We start from the raw sequence: 22,583 nt of genomic DNA, 5'->3' as shown, positions 1-22,583 counted from the left end.
TTGGATTAAATATGGTTATAGGGGTGATTACTTTCCTATATGGTGGACTTCTATTGCTAAGTGCAAGCAAAAATTTTGTTTGAGAGGATATGGTATGGACTCATATGCATTGTAAACGTGTGTGTGCTTGGGCACCCACACGTGCATCTGCGCATTAATGCTGCTGTATATATGGTTTCACTTTTTTTTTTTGCCTTTGAGTCACTCCCAGCGATGCACAAGGGTTACTCCTGGCTCATGCTCTCAGGAATTACTCCTGTCGGTGCTAGTGGGACCACATGGGATAATGGAAATCGAACCTGGGAATGCCCTGTGCAAGGCAAATGCCCTATCCCCTGTGCTATCACTCCAGCCCCGGGTTTCACTTCTTCCTTTAGGTTTTTTTATGTGTGTGTGTGTGTGTGTGTGTGTGGCGTTGGTTGCAGCTTCCATGCTGGTTATTCTCTTTTTCATTACAGGGGATCAAACCCACACTCCAATTCCAAGTCTTCTGTGCTCTCACAGAACCACATCCACTCTGAGAGCATGTGTATATGCAAACTTAATCCCTGTCACCCACAATGAGGGCACACCCTGACCAGGATAATGGAATACCCCACTGAGCAGGTCCCAGTAATGCTGGAGACGATGCCCAGAGGACCCGGGCATGGGTGATGCAGTTTTCCTGCCAGGCTGCAACACGGCTGCATCAGGGATGCTTTGCTTTTGTATGATTAAAACTGACAGATTTCCAAGAGACTTTTGCGTAATGTTTTTCTCCCTAAGATTTTTGGAGCTCAATTTAGTATGGGAACCTCTTCTTCAAACTAAATGATTAAGGGGGGCTGGAGAGATAGCACAGCGGGTAGGGCGTTTGCCTTGCACGTGGCCCGACGTGGTTCAATTCCCAGCATCCCATATGGTCCCCTGAGCAATGCCAGGACTAATTACTAAGTTCAAAGCCAGGAGTAACCCCAGCGCATCACCTGGTGTGACCCAAAAAGTCAAAAAATAAATAAAAGATTAAGAGTTGAAAATACATTAAGAGTGAAATCAATGGGAACATAAAGATAGCTAAGTCTCTGAACAATTGCAGGTACATGTTAACACAGCAGCGAAAGTGTGAAACAGGAAAGACATGAATGGGGAGGTCTTTGATGTGAATAAATCTCCAGTAACAGTCAGAAGGTAAATGAGAACAGTTCCCTAACAAATGATTCATTGAACACGTCTCTTGTTTTAAATGAATGAAGAGACAGTTCCAGATTGTTCATTTTCATATTCCAGTATTAGTGTTTTAAACAGAATAAGACTGTAAAATGGGCCATTGGTAGTAGTTCATCGTAGACCAATTAAGAAAGTAAAACATTTGCACAAATGTAATCTTTTTTTTTTTTTGCTTTTGGGTCACACCAAGTATTCAGAGGGGTTACTCATAGCTCTTCGATCAGGAATTACTCCTGGCGCTGCTTGGGGGACTGTATGGGATGATCAGATTCAAATCTGAATCGGCATCATACTAGGCAAATGCCCTTCCTGGTGTCCTATCGCTCCAGCCCCAAAGATATAATCAATTTTATTCTGTCTTTCTGTTCCCTAAGATGCTAATCTACCTTAAATCACATTTTTTCTCTTTGCTGTGTTTTTACCTTTTTTTTTTTTTTGCTTTTTTTGGGTCACACCCAGCGATGCACATTGAGCTTACTGGATCTGCATTCAGGAATTACACCTGGCGGTGCTCAGGGGACCATAAGGAATGCTGGGAATTGACCCTGGGTTGGCCGCGTACAAGGCAAATGCCCTACCTGCTGTGGTATTGCTCCAGCCCTGTTTGTTGTTTTTTGATTTGGGGTCAAGCCTGACTTCTCAGTCTTACTTCAGGTTCTACACTCAGGGTTCATTCTTGGTTGCCTAGGGAGACCATATGTAGTGTTGAAGATGTACTGGTTCAGTTATGTATAAGGCAAGCACCTTATCCCCTGTACTTTCTCTGTGGCCCATTAACTAACTTTAAGTAATTGTGGGATTCAGAGAGCTAGGACAGGGATCAAGGCACTTGCACGGCTTGCAGGATGGATACCGGGCACCAGGTATGTTCACTGAGCATAACTAGGAGCAATCCGTCATCACAGAGCCTCTGAGTCTTGGGGCTGGAGCAATAGTACAGCAGATTATGCATTTGCCTTGCATTCTGCCAACCTGGATTTAATCTCTGGCATCCCATAAATTCCCCAAGCACAAGAGTGATTCTTGAGGGCAAAGCCAGGAGTAACCCTTGTGCATTGCCAGGTATTACCAAGAAAAAGAAAAAAGAAAAAGAAAAAAGTAGCCACTGAGTCTCATAGGTTTTTTCAAATCCAAAAAGCACCAATACCACCAAAAAGGGCACTGGGATCAGAGCTCAACTCAAAAGCACCTGAGGCCACATACTCACAGGAATATGTGTCAATGTAAACAAAGGAACAACTCAATTGCCCTTACTGTAGAAATGGACCTCCCACTATGGGCTCCATGGATTAAGTTTACATATAAACATGTCCGAAGGGTGGGTGCAAGTAATTCCCAAAGGTGACTCACGGGAGACCTAGCTTTGATGTCTAGTATTGCAGAAACAAATAAGTAAACTATAAGCCCCACAAAAGCAGAAAGAAAAACTCAAAACATTAAACCGCACTTCACAAGTGCTCCAGCAGAAATCAAAAAAGCTCACAATGAAAAAGTAAACCACAAATAAAATGCATAAAGATGAAATGCACCTTTATGCATAAAAAAGATGTTCATACCATCTCTTCTTCAATAAAAAATCCTAATTGCCTTTATTATTATCCGTAATACATGTCCAAATGATGACCACATCATTTTCCTCAAAGGAGTTACTGTTTAGAGCTACAAAAATGTGTATCATTTGCAAATGTTACTTAATTGCTCCATTTTAAAAAACAAGTGAGCTACCTTGACACCAAGTCTTTCATCCAGCTCCCATAGCTACCATTCATGGAATAAAGGTAAGATCCATATTGGCTCAAACTGGTAAAGTTTCAAGTTGTTGTGGGCACCTCAAATGCTGATCACGACACAATGGAATACTATGCAGCTGTTAGGAAAGACGAGGCTATGACATTGGCTTATAAGGAGATTGTCATGGGAGTATCATGCCCAGTGAAATGAGTCAGGAAAACAAGGACAGACATAGAATGGCTCCACTCATTTGAGGGATATAAAATAACATAATATTAGATAGACAGAAGACACAAGGGCCAAGAATATTTCTCCATAGTTGAAAGCCTGTCTCATGAGCTGGGGGAGAAGGAAGCTGGAATAGAAAAAGGACTACAAGTCAATGGTGGTTGGAGAAATCGCTTGGGGTGGGAGATGTGTGCTGAAAGTAGATAAAGGACCAAAAGTGATAGCCTCTAAGTATCTATATTGCAAACCATAATGCCCAAAGTAGAGAGAGAGTATGGGGGAAATGTTCTGCCATAGGGGCAGGGGGAGGGATAGAAAGAGGTGGGTATAACTAGGGACATTGGTGGTGGAGAATGTGCACTGGTGGAGGGCTCAGTGTTCCATAATTGTATGACTGAAACTCAAACATAAAAGTTCTATAACTATCTCACGGTGGTTAAATAAAAATGCCTGTTTTCTGAAGGAACATGCATCAATTTGCAGAAGCAACAATATTTTAGTATCAACAGCCTTCTGTTAGAAATCAAAACAATGGGGGTGGAGCAAGAGTAGCTCGGGTAGGGCATTTGCCTTGTACTCAGCTAACTCAAGTTCAATTCCCAGGACCCCATATGGTCCCCTGAGCACAGCCAGGAGTAATACCTGATGCAGAGCCAGGAGTAACCATTGAGTATCACCTGGTGTGACCAAAAAGAAAAGGAAAGAAAGAAAAGAAAACAGAACACCTAAGGTAGTTTAGTTAAAGTTCTGTTTTAATATATCTTTAAGAAGTGCAAAAAATTATACCTCTGATAAGTTACAAAACTCTCATTTGAGGAGAATGGAAAACAAGAAAGAAAGCAGAAAACTCCAGAAGAGTGGAACATCCCTAAAAAAGAAAGGACACTCATGTTTCTGCCCAAATCCAAAGCACTGCAACCGGTTAGGAACCCCCTAGCCTGGGCTGGAGGAAATGTGTCGGGGCACCCTGGACCCCTGAAATCAGTCAACAGCCCTGGAGGAAGGATAATGAAGCACACCAGAACACATATTTGGCACGACTTTATTTATCACAAGAACAATAAAAACATTTAAGGGGAAAGTTTAATATTAGGACACGTTGGAAGCTGAAACCTTCTCCACCCAAGTCTCTTTCCGTGCAGACAGTTTCCCTCATTGGTTCCTGCTCGCCCAGAGAGGAGCTTGGACCAGTCGGCTGTGCAGCTGCATCCAGAGAGAATAGTTCTCGGCCGCACAAAATACCAGTGGGGTCTGGGGCCGCGTTCGGGGGCTTATGTGGATGATTTTCGCATTGGGTGCAAGCGGTCACCAAGGACACCGACAGCAGGGCTGGACATCATTCCTAGAGAGACCGTTTCTGGGGAGAGTCCCAGTTCAGGACGGTGAGGACCACCAGAGGCTCTGCGCGCCCCACGGCGCCCCCTGCAGGACGGGCTGTCCCGCCGTGCAGCAGGGCTGCTGTGCCAGCAGGGACTGGAGGGTGCTGAGCGCCCAGTGCAGGCTGGAGCCCGCCTGAGCCAGCTGCCAGGAGAGCCAGGCGCGCTGCGAGGCCGAGGGCTCTGGGGCCTGCGAGGGCCCAGACTCAGGCCAGGGCAGGAAGGCGCCCCCCGGAGCCTGCAGCTCGTCCAGGGCCACCTGCAGGGCGCCCAGGTGGGTGAGGAGCCTGGAGCAAGGGTCCCCACTAGTCTCCTGGGCAGGTGCAGACAGGTGTCGGCTGCGCTTGCGGGGACGGGGCCTGGCCTCCAGCCTGCCCTGGCTGTGAGCTGAGCTGACGCTGCCCTCTGGGGATCTGGAGCGGGTCCTCTTGTTCTCGGGGTGACCAGAAGGGTTGGCAGGACCTACGGGAGAGAGAAGAAATCAGGGGAGCTGGAGCCAGGCCTAAGGGCTCCCACAGCTTTTGCCCACCCTGCCAAGGGATCTGAGACCCCCATAGCGCCCTCCTCTTTCTGGCGCTTGCCAGCACTTCCGGTCAGTCCGGAACCTCCGGGCCTTCTAGGGCTCTCGGGGCATCCCGCGGGTCACCTCCGCCTCCTCCATCACCTACCAGCTCTGCGGGGCCGCCCTGCTCTGCTGGACTCAGGCTTGGGCTTGGCTGCCCCTCGGGCGGGGGCCGGCCAGCCTCTCCCCTTGTCTTCCCGGGGTCCATTTTCCCGGGGGCCAGCGCCGGGGGCACCATCGGGGCTTCTGTATCGCTTCTGTTTAGCGTCCGCTGTCACCTGGCTGGACCTGGGGGACGCTGTGGGTGCAGAGAGGACAGGAGTGAGGGTCCCTGCCTGGTTTCTGGGGGTCTGGAGAGGCTATCGGGGGGTTCCATGTGGGAGCACCCTTCCTGCATAGCCGCACCCCCAGTGCGGCCCCACCCCAACACCCCACAGCCTCTGGAGACCCCCACCCCGCCCTTCCTGTGTCTCCCTGTGTCTCAGCTGCCTGTAGCTCCACCAACCCTCCGAGACCAGCTCTGCCCAGCGGGTTGGGGCTGAGGAGAAGCCCTGGGCTGGCCCCTGCTCCCGGGGCAGCAGCACCACGATCAAGGGAATCAGATGTAGGGCCCCTGAGGCCTGGCCCGGCCCATCTCTGGCATCTCCAACCCAGCAGGGACCCCATCCCATCTCTGCAGACCCGGTCACTCACCTCCTCTGCGCCCAGAACCCTGGGCGTGCTGCCCTGGTGCCCACCGCCTGCGTCCTCCTTCTCGCCGTGGGGCTGCTCCCGTCTCTGTGGGGCTGCGGGGCCGGGGACCTGGTCCCCCAGGCTGCGTCCGGACTGGCCTCCTGCCTCTTGGAAGGTCTTCCATGGCCTCAGCTCCCGGCGCCAGGTGTGCAGGGCTGAGCGGCAGAAGGGGCAGTGAGCCGGACCCTGGCCTGGGGCCTTTTTAGACTGCTTGCGGCCACGCCCACAGGCCTGGCCAGATGATGGGCTAGAGTTGATTGGACAGCGCTCAGGGTGGGTCCCGGTCCCGGAGCCCTGACCACTTGTTTCTCTTGTGGGGACGGAGACAGGGCAGCGCTGTCCTTTTGGACATCTCCAGGCACCAGAGTAGGTGCCGCTTCTGCTGCTGTCCCGGTGCCTCTTGGCATGTGGGTTTTGTGTTTGTCTTGTGTCTCCGTGTGTCTGCAAGTGCGTCCTCAGAACTTCTGTTCATGCACCTTCGCGCCTGCTCTTCTCTTTCTCCAAACCTCCGTTTTCTCTCTAGTGCCTTCTGATTCCACATCAGGCATTTTAATCAAAGAAGGGAAATTTCCTTTTTCCAATAGAAGAAAAATATTAACATGAACCTTTAATCACCTTCCTCTCAGCAACGTTCCTTGTAGAAGACATTTATATCTACAACGCTTTATCTCTAGAAATGATTGATATTCCTCTAGGAACTGTGTCCCCTTTCCCAGTGTTCTGCTTTGTAGTGTCCTCATCCATCTGAGCCTTTATCACCTGAACTGTGTGAATGTTGAGCCAACAAAATCAGATGGTTGCTATGTTGCTTCATCTTTTATTACGATGGGGATGTTCACAGAACCTGGGAAAATGATACATATAGCTCGAATGCTTTGTCATACATACATGCATTCGTGCATGTATACAGTTCTAACTTCTCAACTACCAGAAGTAATTCCTGAGTTCAGCACCAGGAATAACGACCATGTTCATCACCTGGTGTGATTAAAAAAAAAAAAGAGTAAACGCAAACAGAAGAAATGTGACTTAAGGTAGATTAGCATTTCAGGGAACAGAAAAATGCAATAAAATTTATTTTATTTTTGGGGCTGGAGTATAGCACAGCAGGTAGGGCATTTGTCTTGCACACGCCTAACCCAGGTTTGATTCTCAGCATCCCGTAAGGTCCCCTGAGCACCGCCAAGAGTATTTCCTGAGTGCAGAGCCGGAGTAACCCCTGTGTATCGCTTGGTGTGACCCCCCCCCCCAAAAAAGGATTAGTGCAGCACTGTAGGGTGCACAAAGCCTCTGGTGGCCTTCATCGCCCTGAACTCAGACTCTTCCCAGAAATGGTCTTTCTAGAAATGATTTTGAGTCCCGCTATTGGTGTCCTTGGTGGCTGCTGGCACCCAAAGCAAAGATCATCAGCATCCAGCCCCCAAATGCAGCCCCACTCCCCACTGGCACTTACTGTGGCCGAGAACTATTCTCTCTGGATGCAGCTCCACTACTGAATGGTCTGGTATTCTCTGGGCCAGAACTATTCTCTAGATGCAGCTCCACAGCCGACGGGAATCTGCTACTCTCTGGGTGAGCCGGAACCAATGAAGAAGACATTGTCTTCACTGAAAGAGAAGGGTGTGGAGAAGGTCTCAACTCCCAACGTGGCCTGATATGCAACTTTCCCCTTTCATGTTTTTATTGTTCTTGTGACAGTAAAGTCGTGCCAAATGTGTGTTCTGGTTTACTTCATTTTCTTTCAGACTCCAGGGCTGTTGATAGGTCTGAAGGGTCCAGGGTGCTCCCCACACATTCCCTCCAGTCCAGCCTAGAAGATTCCTAACCAGTTGCAGTGCTTTGTCCTGGATTTGGGCTGAAACTTGGGTGCCATTCCTTTCTTAGGGATGTTCCACTCTTCTGGAGTTTTCTGCTTTCTTTCTCATTTCTCCAGTCTCTTCAAATGAGAGTTTTGTATCATAGCAGAAGTCTAATTTTTTCTACTTCTTAAAGATATATTAAAACAGAACTTTAAACTACCTTAGGTGTCCTGTTTTCTTTTTTCATTTTTTATAATTTTTGGGTCACACTTGGTGATGATCAGGGGTTACTCCAGTCTCTCCACTCAGAAATTACTCCTGGCGGTGCTCGGAGGACCGTATGGGATGTGGGGAATTGAACTTGGGTTGGCCTCGTGCAAGGCAAACGCCCGACCGGTGTGCTATTGCTCCAGTCCCACTGTTTTTGTTTTCTAAGAGAAGGCTGTTGATACTGTTATTTCTGAAAATTGATGCACGTTCCTTCAGGAAACAGGCTTTTTTTTATCACCAGAAGACACAGTTACAAAACTTTCATGTTTGAATTTCAGTCATACAATTATTGAACACCGATCCCTCCACCAGTGCACATTCTCCACCACCAATGTCCCTAGTTATATCCCTCTCTTTCCGTCCCTCCCCAGCTGCTATGGCAGAAAATTTCCCCCATACTCTCTCCTTCTTTTGGGCATTATGGTTTGCAACATAGATACTGAGAGGCTATCACTTTTGGTCCTTTATCTACTTTCAGTTCACATCTCCCATCCTAAATGATTCTTCCAACCATCATTGACTTAGTGATCCCTTCTCTATTCCAGCTTCCTTTCCCCCCAGCTCATGAGACACGCTTTCAACTATGGAGCAATATTCCTGGCCATTGTCTCTTCTGTTCGTCTCATATTATGTTATTTTATATTCCACAAATGAGTGCAGTCATTCTATGTCTGCCCCTGCTTTTCTGACTCACTTCACTGGGCATGATACTCCCATGACAATCCACTTATAAGCAAATGTCATAGCTTCATCTTTCCAAACAGCTGCGTAGTATCCCATTGTGTTGTTATCAGCATTTGAGGTGCCCACAATCAGCTTGAAGCTTTAATCAGTTTGAGCCAATATGGATTTTACCTTTATTCCATGAATGGTAGCTATGGAGCCAGATGAAAGACTTGGTGTCAAGGTAGCTCACTTATTTTGTACAATGGAGACATTCAAGTAACATTTGCAAATGGCACACATTTTTGTAGCTCTAAACAGTAACTCCCTTGAGGAAGCTGCTGTGGTCATCATTTGGTAATGTGGTATGGATAATGCCAGATGGAAAATAGGATTTTTTATTGAATAAGAGATGGTATGGAAATCTTTATATATGCATAAAGATGCATTGCTTATTTATGCATTTTGATTTGGGGTTTATTTTTGCATTGTGAGCTATTTGGATGTCTGCAGGAGCACTGTGGGAAGTGTGGTTTAATGTTTTGAGTTTTTCTTTCTGCTTTTGTGGGGCTTATTGTTTACTTGTTTGTTTCTACAATACTGGACATCAAGTCAGGTCTCCCGTGAGTCACCTTTGGGAATTACTTGCACCCACCCTTCGGGAATGTTTATATGTAAACTTCAAACAGGAAGCCCACAGTCCGAGGTCCATTTCTCCAGCAGGGGAAATTGAGTTGTTCCTTTGTTTACAATGTCACATATTCCTGGAAGTGGGTCACCCCAGGTGCTGTCTTGCTGAGCACTGACAATAGTGCTTTTTTGTTGGTGGTTCTTGGTGTTTTTTTTATTATTGATCAAACCTATGAGACTCAGAGGCTATATTTTACCCTTTTCTTTTTTCTTTTTTTGGTAACACCTGGCAATGCACAAGGGTTACTCCTGGCTCTGCCATCAGGAATCACTCTTGTACTCAGGGAACTTGTGGGATGCCAGAGATTAAATCCAGGTTGGCAGCATGCAAGGCAAATGCATAATCTGCTGTACTATTGCTCCAGCCCCAAGACTCAGAGGCTCTGTGATGACGAATTGCTCCTAGTTATGCTCAGTGAACATATCTGGTGCCAGGTATCCAACCTGCAAGCCGTGCAAGTGCCTTGATCCCTGTCCTAGCTCTCTGAATCCCACAATTACTTAAAAAAAATAGCTAAGGGGCCATAGAGAAAGTACAGGCAAGCACCTTTCACATAAGTGAACCTGTACTTCTCTGACACTACATATGTTCTCTATAACAGCCAAGAATGAATCCTGAGTGTAGAACCTGAAGTAAGACTGAGATTCAGGCTTGACTACAAATCAAAAAACAACAAACAGGGCTGGAGCAATAGCACAGCAGGTAGGCGTTTGCCTTGCACACGGCCAACCCAGGTTCAATTCCCAGCATCCCTTATGGTCCCCTGAACTGCCAGGAGTAATTCCTGAGTGCAGATCCAGGAGTAACCACCATGTGCATCACCAAGTGTGACCCAAAAAAAGCAAATATATATATATATATATATATATAAAGCAAACAGAAAAAATGTGACTTAAGGTAGATTAGCATCCCAGGGAAAAAAAGAAGCAATAAAATTAATTATATTTTTTGGGCTGGAGTAATAGCACAGCAGGTAGGGCATTTGCCTTGCACATGCCCAACCCAGGTTTGATTCCCAGCATCCAATATGATCCCTCGAGCACCACCGCCAAGTGTAATTCCTGAGTACAGAGCCAGGAGTAACCCCTGTGCATCGCTGGGTGTGACCCAAAAAGAAAAAAAAGGATTATATTTTTGCACAGGCTTTATTTGCTTGATTGGTCTTACTGTGAACTACTACCAATGGCCCCTTTTACAGTCTTATTCTGTTTAAAACACATAATACTAAAAAAAAAAAGGGGGGGGCCCAGAGCGATAGCACAGCGGGTAGGGCGTTTGCCTTGCACGCGGCCGACCCGGGTTCGATCCCCGGCATCCCATATGGTCCCCCAAGCACTGCCAGGAGTAATTCCTGAGTGCAAAGCCAGGAGTAACCCCTGAGCATCGCTGGGTGTGACCCAAAAAGAAAAAAAATAATAAATAAATAAATAAAACACATAATACTGTAATATGAAAATCATTAATCAGGAATTATCTCTTCATTCATGTAAAACAAGAGATGTGTCCGAAGAAACACTTGTCAGGGAACTGATCTCACCTACCTTCTGACTGAGAAGGGAGATTTATTCACATCCAAGATCTCCCCATTCATTTCTTTCCTGTTTCAGACTTTCTCTGCTGTTTTCACATGTACCTGCAATTTTCAAAGACCTTGCTATCTTTATGTTTCCATTCGAGCGGGCTGGAGTGGTAGCACAGTGGTTGGGCTTTCGCCTTACACGCGGCCAACCTGTGTTCGATTCCTCCGCCCCCTCTCGGAGAGCCCGGCAAGCTACTGAGAGTATGGAGCCCGCGCAGCAGAGCCTGGCAAGCTACCCGTGAGTACAGAATGTGCCAAAACAGTAACAATAAGTCTGTCAACGAGAGACGTTACTGGTGCCCGCTCAAACAAATCGATGGGCAATGGGATGACAGTGACAGTGATGTTCCCATTGATTTAAGTACTTAAAGTGTTTTTGCCTTTAATCATTTACAGGTTAAGCACAGCTTCCCATACTAAATTGACCTCCCAAAACCCTTGGGGGGAAACATATTACTCAAAAGTCTCTGGAAATCTACCAATTTTAATCACACAAAAGCAAAGCATCCCTGATGCACCCGTGATGCAGCCAGGCCAGGTAACTGCATCACCCCTGCCCAGGTCCTCTGGACATGGTCTCCAGCAGTACTGGGACCTGCTCAGTGGGGTATTCCATTACCCCTGGTCAGGGGGTGGCCTCCCACTTGTCTGACCTGAATAAAGTTTGCATATACACTATACACATGCGCTCAGAGTGGATGTGGTTCTGTGGAAACGCACAAAACTTGGATTGGAGAGGTGGGTTTGATCCCGTGTAATGCAAAAGAGAACAACAAGCACAGAAACTGCAACCAACACCACAAAAAAATCAAAAAATGAAAGCAAAAAGTGAAACCATATTTCCAAAAACATTAATGCACACATGTATGCGTGTGTGTGCACACACACGTTTAAAATGCATATGACTCCATAACAGATCCTCTCAAAACAAAATTTTTGCTTGCAACTTAGCGATATAACTCCACCATAGAGGCAAAGTGATCACCCCTCTAACCATGTTTATTCAAATGATTTTGCAGTTAGAGCTGCATGCATGTATGTATGATTTAGCATTTCGAGCTATGTGTATCATTTGTGAACATCCCATCATACAAAAAGATCAAGCTACATAGCAACCATCTGATTCCATTGGCTCAACATTCACACAGTTGAGGTGGTAAAGGCTCAGGTGGATGAGGACACTCCAAAGGCAGAACATTGGGAAAGGGGACACAGTTCCTAGAGGAATATCAATCATTTCTAGAGATAAATCGTTGTGGATATAAACGTCTTCTACAGGGGCTGAAGCAATAGCACAGTGGGTAGGGCATTTGCCTTGCACGCGGCCGACCCGGGTTCGATTCATAGCATCCAAAATGGTCCCCTGAGCACCGCCAGGAGTAATTCCTGAGTGCATGAACCAGGAGTAACCCCTGTGCATTGCCAGGTGTGACCCAAAAAGAAAAAAAAAGTCTTCTACAAGGAACGTTGTTGAGAGCAAAGTGATTAAAGTTTTATGTTAATAATTTTCTTCTATTGGAAAAAGGAAATTTCCCTTCTTTGATTAAAAAACGTGATGTGGAACCAGAAGGCACTGAAGCGAAAACGGAGATTTGGAGAAAGAGAAGAGCAGGCGCGAAGGTGCATGAACAGAAGTTTGAGGACGCACTTGCTGGCACACGGAGACTCAAATCAAACACGGAAATCACATGCCAAGGGGCACCTGGACAGCAGCAGAAGCGGCACCTTCTCTGGTGCCTGGATCTGTCCAAAACCGCATTGCTGCCCACTGCTCCACACCCCCCACCCCCAAACAGAAACAAGTGGTCAGGGCTCAGGTACCGAGACCCACCCTGCGCGCTGCCCAATCAGCTTCAGCCCATCAGCTGGCCAGCCCTGTGGGCGTGGCAGCCAGCAGCCTAAAAAAGGCCCCAGGTCAGGGTCCAGCTCACTGCCCCTTCTGCCGCTCAGCCCTGCACACCTGTCGCCGGGAGCTGAGGCCATGGAAGACCTTCCAAGAGGCAGGAGGCCAGTCCGGACGCAGCCTGGGGGACCACGTCCCCGGCCCCGCAGCCCCACAGAGAGAGGAGCAATCCCACGGCGAGGAGGAGGAGGAGGACGCAGGCGGCGGGCACCAGGGCAGCACGCCCAGGGCTCTGGGCGCAGAGGAGGTGAGTGACCGGGTCTGCAGAGATGGGATGGGGTCCCTGCTGGGCTGGAGATGCCAGAGATGGGTCCGGCCGGGCCTCAGGGGCCCCAGATCTGATTCCCGTAATCGTGGTGCTGCTGTCCCCGGCGCAGGGGCCAGCCCAGGGCTTCTCCTCAGCCCCAACCCGCTGGGCAGAGCCGGTCTCAGAGGGTTGGTGGAGCCACAGGCAGGCAGCTGAGACTCAGGGAGACACAGGAAGGGCGGGAGTGGGGGTCTCCTAGAGGCTGTGGGGTGTTGGGGTGGGGCCGCACTTGGGGGTGGGGCTATGCAGGAAGGGTGCTCCCACATGGACCCTCCCGATAGCCTCTCCAGACCCCCAGAAACCAGGCAGGGACCCTCACTCCTGTCCTCTCTGAACCCACAGCGTCCCCCAGGCCCAGCCAGGTGCCAGATGACGCCAGACAGAATCGATGCAGAAGCCCCTATGGTGCCCCCGGCGCTGGACCCCGGGAAAATGGACCCCGGGAAGAGAAGGGGAGAGGCTGGCCGGCCCCCGCCCGAGGGGCAGCCAAGCCCAAGCCTGAGTCCAGCAGAGCAGGGCGGCCCCGCAAAGCTGGTAGGTGATGGAGGAGGCGGAGGTGACCCGCGGGATGCCCCGAGAGCCCTAGAGGGCCTGGAGGTTCCGGACTGACCGGAAGTCTGGCAAGCGCCAGAAAGAGGAGGGCGCTATGGGGGTCTCAGATCCCTTGGCAGGGTGGGCAAAGTCTGTGGGAGCCCTTAGGCCTGACTCCAGATGGCCTGATTTCTTCTCTCTCCCGTAGGTCCTGCCGACACTTCTGGTCACCCCAAGAACAAGAGGACCCGCTCCAGATCCCCAGCGGACAGCGTCAGCTCAGCCCACAGCCAGGACAGCCTGGAGGCCAGGCCCCGTCCCCGCAAGCGCCGCCGACACCTGTCTGCACCTGCCCAGGAGCCTAGTGGGGACCCTTGCTCCAGGCTCCTCACCCACCTGGGCGCCCTGCAGGTGGCCCTGGACGAGCTGCAGGCTCCGGGGGGCGCCTTCCTGCCCTGGCCTGAGTCTGGGCCCTCGCAGGCCCCGGAGCCCTCGGCCTCGCAGCGCGCCTGGCTCTCCTGGCAGCTGGCACAGGCGGGCTCCAGCCTGCACTGGGCGCTCAGCACCCTCCAGTCCCTGCTGGCACAGCAGCCCCGCTGCACGGCGGGACAGCCCGTCCTGCAGGGGGCGCCGTGGGGCTCGCGGAGCCTCTGTGGGCCTTCACCGTTCTGAACTCGGACTCTTCTCAGAAACGGTCTCTCTAGGAAAGATTTCCAGCCCTACTGTCGGTGTCCTTGGTGGCTGCTTACACCCAAATAGAAGATCATCCACATCCAGACCCTGAACACGACCCCACACCCCACTGGCACTTTGTGAGGCCGAGAACTATTCTCTCTGGATGCTGCCCCACAACTGACTCGTCTCCGATACTCTCTGGGCGAGCAGGAACCAATGAGGGAAACTCTGTCTGCATGGAAAGAGACATTTGTGGAGAAGGTTTCAGCTTCCAACGCTGCGTGATATGAAACTTTCCCCTTTCATATATTTTATTGTTTTTGTGACAAATAAAGTCTGTACCCAAAGTCTTTCTGGTGAGCTTCGTTTTCTTTCCTTTCTGCTGCTGGCCGGGCAGGGTGGTGTCTGGTCCAACCTGGGATTAGAATCTTCCAACTCAGCTTTGAAACCGACTGGACTCAGACACAGGGAGCTCCTGACAGCACGTGCAGGGAACTTCCAGCCTGAGTCTGAGATTCACTTGCACAAGGCAGTTCCCGTGCCCCATTTCCCTCCTGTGTCACACAGATCCAGAGATTTTTTGCCAATGGATTTCATCCCGAGATTTCTGATGTTCTACCTGCAATGGGAAAATTGTTCATTTTAAAATTCTAGGGCCGATTCAGTAAGCCGAAGACACTTGTGAGATTTTGCAACCTCCCCAGGCCGTGGCAAGGCTGGGATTCAGGGGGTTGATACTGAGACATTGATTCCATGCCTGCACTTTTCAGTAGGGCAAACACACACCTTCTCTACCCCGTTGCATGCACACACTCCAGTTTCACAGTCCATCCAACGTGCAGGAGTTTCTGACCTACCATAGGTGGATTCGAGGAATCTCATGTGACTCAGCTCTCAGAGAAAACATTATAACTGATATAGGTTGTCTCAGAGAAAAGTTACAGCTGCCACATGGATGGGAAGAGAAGCGGCATCATCAGAGCAGCAGCTGGAGGGTGCCCAGCAGAGGCAGGAGAAAGGGAAGATGCTCCAGGGACGGTCTCCACCTGCTCCCCAGCCAGACCCACCTGAAAACAGTGTCTGGGGCTGGTGAGGCTTCATGAAGGGGACAGGATTGAGCCAACCTGGGCCCCTCTCCACTGCCAAAGGTCAGGGAGGGCTGGAGATGGGACCTAAGGCTCCCACTCTTAGATGCCAATCCTAGATTCTGTGCTCCCCATCACCCGGGTGCCATCCCAGAGTCTCCTTTTAACATCCTCACCACCCTCCTCACTAGGACCCCGATGGGTTTCAGAGCTCTGTGCCAGGAAGGAGGGCAAACACACACAGGTGCCCTCAGACTCGCATTGGGTAGAAGGTGACTACGTGATCTTCAGAGATTAGAGATCCAGCCCATCACCCACAGACATGACATCTAGCACTCCCCCTGGGCCCTGCATGGTGGGAGGTCAGGTGCGGCCGCACACTCGGGGGCTTCATCCCTTCCCCTGGGAATGGTGGGCTCATGTGCAAATGTTCCTGAAAACTAGGAGATGGATCCAAGGGATGGACAGACTGTGGCTGCCCTGGGTCACCCCAACCCTGCACAGTACCCCAGATACACTGGGAGTGGTGCTGAGTACCAGCCAGTGTAAGCCTGATGCCCCAAAACCTATAGCTGCCATTGAGCCATCAATGATGTGCAAAGTCTAGAAATTGGAGAGTTTGTCTTCATAGTTCTAGAATACTCTTTCGGAGATCTCAGCCTCAGTCCTGACATTACCAGTCTTGCCCTCAGGCCCCCACTAGTTGGGGCCCCAGAAAAGTCGCTCTGACTCTGCCTTTTTCAGACTGGTGGTCCCTCCCAGAGACCCAGACCTGCGGCTAACCCAGGCCCAAGGCCTGGTGTTTGTTACCCCATTCACCTGGACCAGCCTTGGTGGCACTGCCCACATTCTCCAGGCATCTAACGGTCATGGTGAGTGTGCGGCCCCTGCTGGGTGTCTACCTTCAATGTGTGGCATGTGTCCACTTGCATCCTACTGCAATAACGACAAACCTCAGGCCCCAGCACTGCTCCTGACTCCTGAGGAATGTTTGACTCCAGAGAGATGCTCCTTCCTCCCATGAGCCTTCCAACATGGCTCAGTATGAAGAACCATGCAGGCTTTTCCCATAGCTGGAAATCACCCCTCTCACCTGCGCTCCAAGGACAAGAAGCTCTTCAAGTTCTACCAGGAGGCAGGAGGGAGCTTCCAAATCCAGAACCCCTGGGCTGGATCAAGAGTTCAGAGGGCATTTGCTTTGCATGTGACCTAGCTGGGTTTGATCCCTTGCACCCAGCTGGTCCCCTGAGACCATCAGGAGTGGATACAGAGCCAGGAGCAAGCTGCTGTGAGCATCATCAAGTATGGCCCAAATGTAACAGAATAGAAAAGAAAGGAAAAGAAAAGAAAAGAAAAAAAAGGAAAGGAAAGAAAGGGAAAGAAGAGAAAAGAAAGGAAAAGAGAAGAAAGGGAAAGAAGAGAAAAGAAAGGAAAAGAGAAGAAAGGGAAAGAAGAGAAAACAAAGGAAAAGAAAAGAAGAGAAAAGAAAAAAGAGAAGAGAAAATAAAAGAAAATAGAGAAAAGAAAAGAAAAGAAAAGAAAAGAAAAGAAAAGAAAAGAAAAGAAAAGAAAAGAAAAGAAAAGAAAAGAAAAGAAAAGAAAAGAAAAGAAACACCAAAGTCAGCTGGATCCCAAAGGCCCAATACTCCAGCAGATTCTTGTGCATATCATCATCCTTTGGCACTTAGGGATCAGAGCAATGCCTGGAAGAAGATCCACCTGGCAAATCCGTTGAATGGCTGATACATAACCAGTGGAGGCGAGCAGAGAATCAGTGGAGAAAATCTTCTCATTCGTCCCTGTCTCCCATGTGTGAAAACAGCTCTCATGCCTGACAGCAGACGAGCAGATCAGGAAGCTGTAGGTCAGACACCCATAGCGACTCCGCTCTGGGTTGAAGAAATTTGCATTTTCTTAAAACATCCAGAGAGCTGTCATATTAAATGAAAGAGGAGAGAAAGAAAGAGGACGACAAATCCCAGTGATCTCTCACCACAGGGTCTATAGAAACAAAGCCAGAAATTGGCAATCTTCAATGAAAACAATACTTTGCGCTCTTAGAACAGACAGCTTAAGCAGGGATCAGGCGTTGAGAACAGGGTAGACAGTACAGGTGGACAGAGGTGGGGGGGGGGGGGTCCTGGCCCTTTGCCGGTGGCTGCACTGCTGTACCACTGGACAAATAAAGCATCGACTTTATACTATTGTCAACCATGGCACCCCATATAAATAACAAAAAAAGAGAGCCTTGTACGCTGTGTACCAAATAAAATAAAATAAAATAAAATAAAATAAAATAGAACCCCTGTTCTCGTGGGAAATACTACAAGAATTCTCAGTCATCATCTTAAGATCCCTGACCGTTTTCAAGCACATCTGGCAGTGCTGTACTGAGTCCCAGCCCCAGGGGCAAGGAGGGGAGTGAGATGTACTCAGGGAACAAATGATTACTCGGGACACATGTCTCTAGGATAGTCTACTCTCCACTGTTGCTATGAAAGAAAACTAACAGTGATGTCTGAGCCTGACAACATTGTCTGTGCACATATTCTGAGAGTTTAATCTTGTTTAATACTTAAGCGCTAAGATGTGGAGTGGAAGAAATGAGCAACTGAAGGGGTTGACTCAGATGTCCCTCTGACTCAGGTGTACGCCCTCCATCACGCCTCCTTCCCTAACGGAGTGCGGTCAGTGGTCACTCACTGCTCCCCACAAAGAGAGACTCTTACGGATCCAATTCTGTCCTCATCATTTCAGTTTTCAACAAATTTCATGTGAGGCTGGAGTGATAGTACAGCGGGTAGGGTGTTTGCCTTGCACGTGGCTGACCTGGTTTAATCCCCAGCATCCAGTATGGTCCTCCAAGCACCACCAGGAGTAATTCCTGAGTACAGAGCCAGGAGTAACCCCTCTGAATTTCTAGGTGTGACCCAAAAAGCAAAAATAATATATTTCTTCAACAAATTTTACAGCAGGGTCACTATCGGAGCTCTAAGACACATCTTGTTATTTGACATTTTAGAGATACAATCTTACCTAGCACCACTTTGAAAGAGTTAAACACAGTTTTAAAAAAACTGTGGAAAAAAACCACTGGGGATATTGGCAGAAGTTTCCATGCAGGGATTTTAAAAATATTTTTTTATTTTTATAAAGTTGCTAACAATAATTTATTACATTTAATATTCCAACACCAATCCCACCACCATTACACCTTCCCACTATGATGATTTTGAATTTTCCCACCACCACCCAAGCTGCCCCAAAGGTAGATCCTAAATAATTTATTTTGTGTTGCTTGCTATGAATAACCCACTTAACACGATGCAAAAGTTTCCTTAGAGGAAAGTGTGTGAAGATTGTTGCATCTCACCCGGGAGGAATTAAGCTCTCGTATAAGAGAGCACTAAGATGTTGTTCCAGATTGAGCCTTATGTGCTTATGTTTTTTGATCGGGATTGGTTGCCTTCCACTTCACATCCCATCCACTGTGGTGTGCCACTCCTGGCACATCAGTGGCAAAGAGTACGAGATGTCACTCCGGGAATTGTAAAATGTTAAATAGGATGATAGAGCTGGACTTAAATTTTAAACTAGATGGTGACTTTGGGATCTGGAGGCATCTCTGCAGTTTGTTGGTCTTCCAAGATTTATATGTGATTTTCTGGATCATAGTCATTAATGAGCTTACATGGTGCTAGAGGCAGGCCATAGGTGAGACTGCCAAGCTCCCGGAAGAACAGGGGGATGGGGGATGGTCTCTCATTCCTGACTTCATGAGAGCCTGGAGATTGCAGTCACTAATTCCATATACCTGGGTTTTTCAGCAGATTCATTCTCATGCATAAGGCTCCTCTGAGTCCATGCAGGGATTTTCATATGGCAAGTAGCTGCTCTAGTCAGGTCCTTCCACCTCACAATGGTTCTAGAACCTTCTGTGACATAATCTTTCAATGGTGGTGGAAGCTTCCACACAGGGATTTTCATTCAGCAAGTAACCCCTCCAAGTACTTCCACCTCGCAATGGTTCTAGAAGCTTCTATGACATACCCATGAATGATGGTGGAAGGTTCCACACAGGATATTATACAACAGTTTGCCCCCCAATTCAGGTTCTTCCACTCTAGAATGATTCTAGAACCTTCTGTAGGACTGTTTGGCCAGCAGACCGACTGCAAGGAGAGACTCCAGTCATTCAGGACACTTTGGGACTTCAAGGTCTTTTCATTTGACTATTATGGCTCACAGATTGAGACAGTGTCCGTGCCATGAATGACCCTCAGAAGTGTGGCACTAACTCCAGCTTCTGTCCAGATCCAGGGCCCTGCTGCTGCCCTCTGAGCCAACTCTGGGCCTGGACTTGAGGGAATATGGAGGAGCGCATGGGCCCCTCAAGCCAATCGCAGGGCTGGAGGAGATGAGGCCTGTGGCAGGGCCTGGGGGTCTCCGGAGAGAGACAGGTGTGGGGGGAGGGACGCTTGGTTTGATCCCTACATTTGGAACCTGGTCTGGGGAGGTCTTCCGGACACTTCCAGAGGTGGGGAGAGACCCTGGTATGGCCCTTCTCAGGGAGAACCCTGGAGAGTGGTGAGAGTTGGGGAGGGGGTGCAGAGGTGTGAAAGACTCAGGGGGAGGATCAAGGCCACAGGAAGTTCCTGAGAGCAGGAGCAGCAGGGAGGCCCTCAGCCCGAGTCCACAGACAGCCCAGCATGTCCTGCGTGGGAGAGCCGCCCTCTCCATGGGGCCCGGCCTGGGCAGGCTGTCCTGAGACCCTGGAGCGCTCCGGGCCTGGGTGGTGTCTGGAGGCCCCCAGGAGGCCTGCAGCACGGATCGGCAGGTGCTGAGTAGCCCTGGGGAGCCTGTGGGCCTGGTCTCCTGGGGACAGAAACCTCTGAGATGTCCAGAAGGACGTGTCCCCCATCGGGGGGCCCTGAGGACTTTAGGGCTCCATCTCCTGGGGACTTTAGGGTCTGGAGCTGGGCCCCTCACCCCGCTTCGTGCTTGTCACAGAGAACCTGTGGAACAGGCTATATTGCAACTGCCCAACCCCCCTCCCCAGCCCCAAAGCAGGGCTTTTGCTCTGCAGTACTGGCAGAAATGAACACTTTCTTCCCGGTCTGTCACAGGATTTGGGGACCGGAGCAATAGCACCGTGGATAGGGTGCCTGCCTTGCATGCAGCCGGCCTGGGTTCGATCCCCAGCACTCCATATGGTGCTTCAGAGTCCGCCATTAGTGATCCGTGAGTGCAGAGTCAAGAGTAAGCCCTGAGCACTGCGGGGTGTCATCCCCCTCCCCAAAACCATCTCCCCAAACAAGAAGCCCCCAGGTGGGGGTGTCACAGGATTTAATTCCCAGATTTGGGGGACGGATGCAGGACTCCTCAGCGGTGCTCTCGAGCCTCGGGACCCCGCTCAGGGATTCTCAGTCAAACAGGAGCAGTTCAATGGGGGTTTGTGGAGTTGCTCGGGCCCTACGGGGCACCCCAGACAGGGATCCGGGAATTACAGAGCCACCCTGGCCATGTTTGGGAGTCTCCAGCGACGCCTGGATGAGAACTCGGGACATCTCAGGCCGCCCTGTGAGGTTGGAGGGGGCAGGGCTGGAGGTGGGTCTGCACAGGCGCACAGTCCTTATGGGACATGTTTATTTCTGTGTTTGTTTTGCTTTGCAAGGCCAGCATCCCTCCCCATTTGGTTTGGGTGCCTGCCTGGCGTGCTCAGCTGAGAACAGCATCCTTGGAATTGTGCCGCCGTGGACACCAATGGACCCCTGGGTGCTTATTCTCTCTCTCCCTCTCTCTCTCTCTCTGCAGGGCAGCCTCCATCTGCGCCAGGGTCCCCATGGCTGAGCCCATCCGAGTGCTGGTGAGTGGGGCCGCGGGAAACGTCGCTCATTCCCTGCTCTACAACCTTGCCACGGGGACTGTCTTTGGCAAAGAGCAGCCCATCATTCTGGGGCTGCTGGACGTGCCCCCCAGGATGGGGGTCCTGCAGGGCCTCGCCTCGGAGCTGCAAGCATGTGCCCTACCCCTCCTGAGGGACGTGGTGGCCACAGACGTGGAGGAGCTGGCCTGCAGAGACCTGGACGTGGCCATTCTGCTGAGCTCCCAGTCCAGGAAGGAGGCGGCCCTGGGCGTCAAGGATCTCCTCAGGGCCAACGTGAAAATCTACCAGGGCCACGGCAAGGCCTTGGATAAGTATGCCAAGAGGTCCGTCCGGGTGATCGTGGTGGGCCATCCCGCCCACACCAACTGCCTGGTGGCCTCCAAGTGGGCGCCGTCCATCCCCAGGCAGAACTTCACTTGCCTGACGCGTCTGGACCAGCACCGGGCCCAGGTGGTGCTCGCGGGCCAGCTCGGGGTGCCCGTGACTGACGTGAAGAATGTCATCATCTGGGGCAACCACGGCTCCATGCTGTTCCCAGACGCCTCCCAGGCCACAGTGAGAGTTCGAGGCCGGCAGGCAGGCGTGCGTGAGACTCTGCAGGACGACCACTGGCTCCGGGAAGACTTCCTCCGCAGCATGCAGCCGTGTGTGCCCGCGGGCGCCCTGGGGACCCAAGCGCCCAGGGCCATGGCGACCGCCAAAGCCATCTGTGACCATGTCAGAGACCTCTGGCAAGGCACCCCGGCGGGAGAGTTTGTGTCCATGGGTGTGAGTTCCCATGGCAACCCCTACGGGCTCCCCGATGATCTGTTCTGCTCGTTCCCGGTGACGGTGCAGGAGAAGACCTGGAAGGTGGTGCCCGGACTCCCCATCAGTGATTTTTCCTATGCTAGGATGGAGCAGGCTGCCAAGGAACTGATCCAGGAAAAGGAAATGGCTTTGGACCTGCTTTTCTCCGACCGGAAAATCGCCCAGATCAATGATGATGAGAAAGTCCCCAAAGCTGAAGAATCCAAGCTCCTCTGTGCCCCAACTTCCAAAGCCTGATAACGCTGATGGGGTGACATGTGGACAGGAGCACATGTTCGAGATGGAGAGCTTCTGATTCCAAATAAATTGTGGTTTTCATCAAAAGGAAGAACAGTGTCATGCTCAGGTCTCTGTGACAGGGGCTGACGGGAGAGATGGAAGGCGGGGGGGGGGGGGGGGCCGGACTGAGTCCTTGAAGCTGAGGACACGGTCAAAATCCTGGGGCAGGGTCTGCACGAAGTCCTGGTGCTGAAGGTCCTGGCTCTGCACTCAGGGTCACTCAGGGTGCAAAAGGCAGCTGGGGGGAAAGGGACCTCAGGTCCTGGTCA

The 22,583-nt window shown here is 50.4% G+C and overlaps 1 protein-coding gene across 1 annotated transcript; it reads left to right on the top strand.

The window, feature by feature from the left end:
* Positions 1 to 21,180: 21,180 nt before the first annotated feature.
* LOC101543855 (malate dehydrogenase, cytoplasmic-like) lies at positions 21,181 to 22,272 on the top strand. Its single transcript, XM_055136008.1, has one exon. The coding sequence runs from the start codon at positions 21,181 to 21,183 to the stop codon at positions 22,270 to 22,272; it is 1,092 nt and encodes a 363-aa protein (XP_054991983.1).
* The last annotated feature ends 311 nt before the right edge of the window (positions 22,273 to 22,583 follow it).

The sequence above is a fragment of the Sorex araneus genome, chromosome 1 (genome assembly GCF_027595985.1).
Source record: "Sorex araneus isolate mSorAra2 chromosome 1, mSorAra2.pri, whole genome shotgun sequence".
Classification (NCBI taxonomy): domain Eukaryota; kingdom Metazoa; phylum Chordata; class Mammalia; order Eulipotyphla; family Soricidae; genus Sorex; species Sorex araneus.
This window is presented reverse-complemented; position numbering and strand designations above follow the sequence as displayed.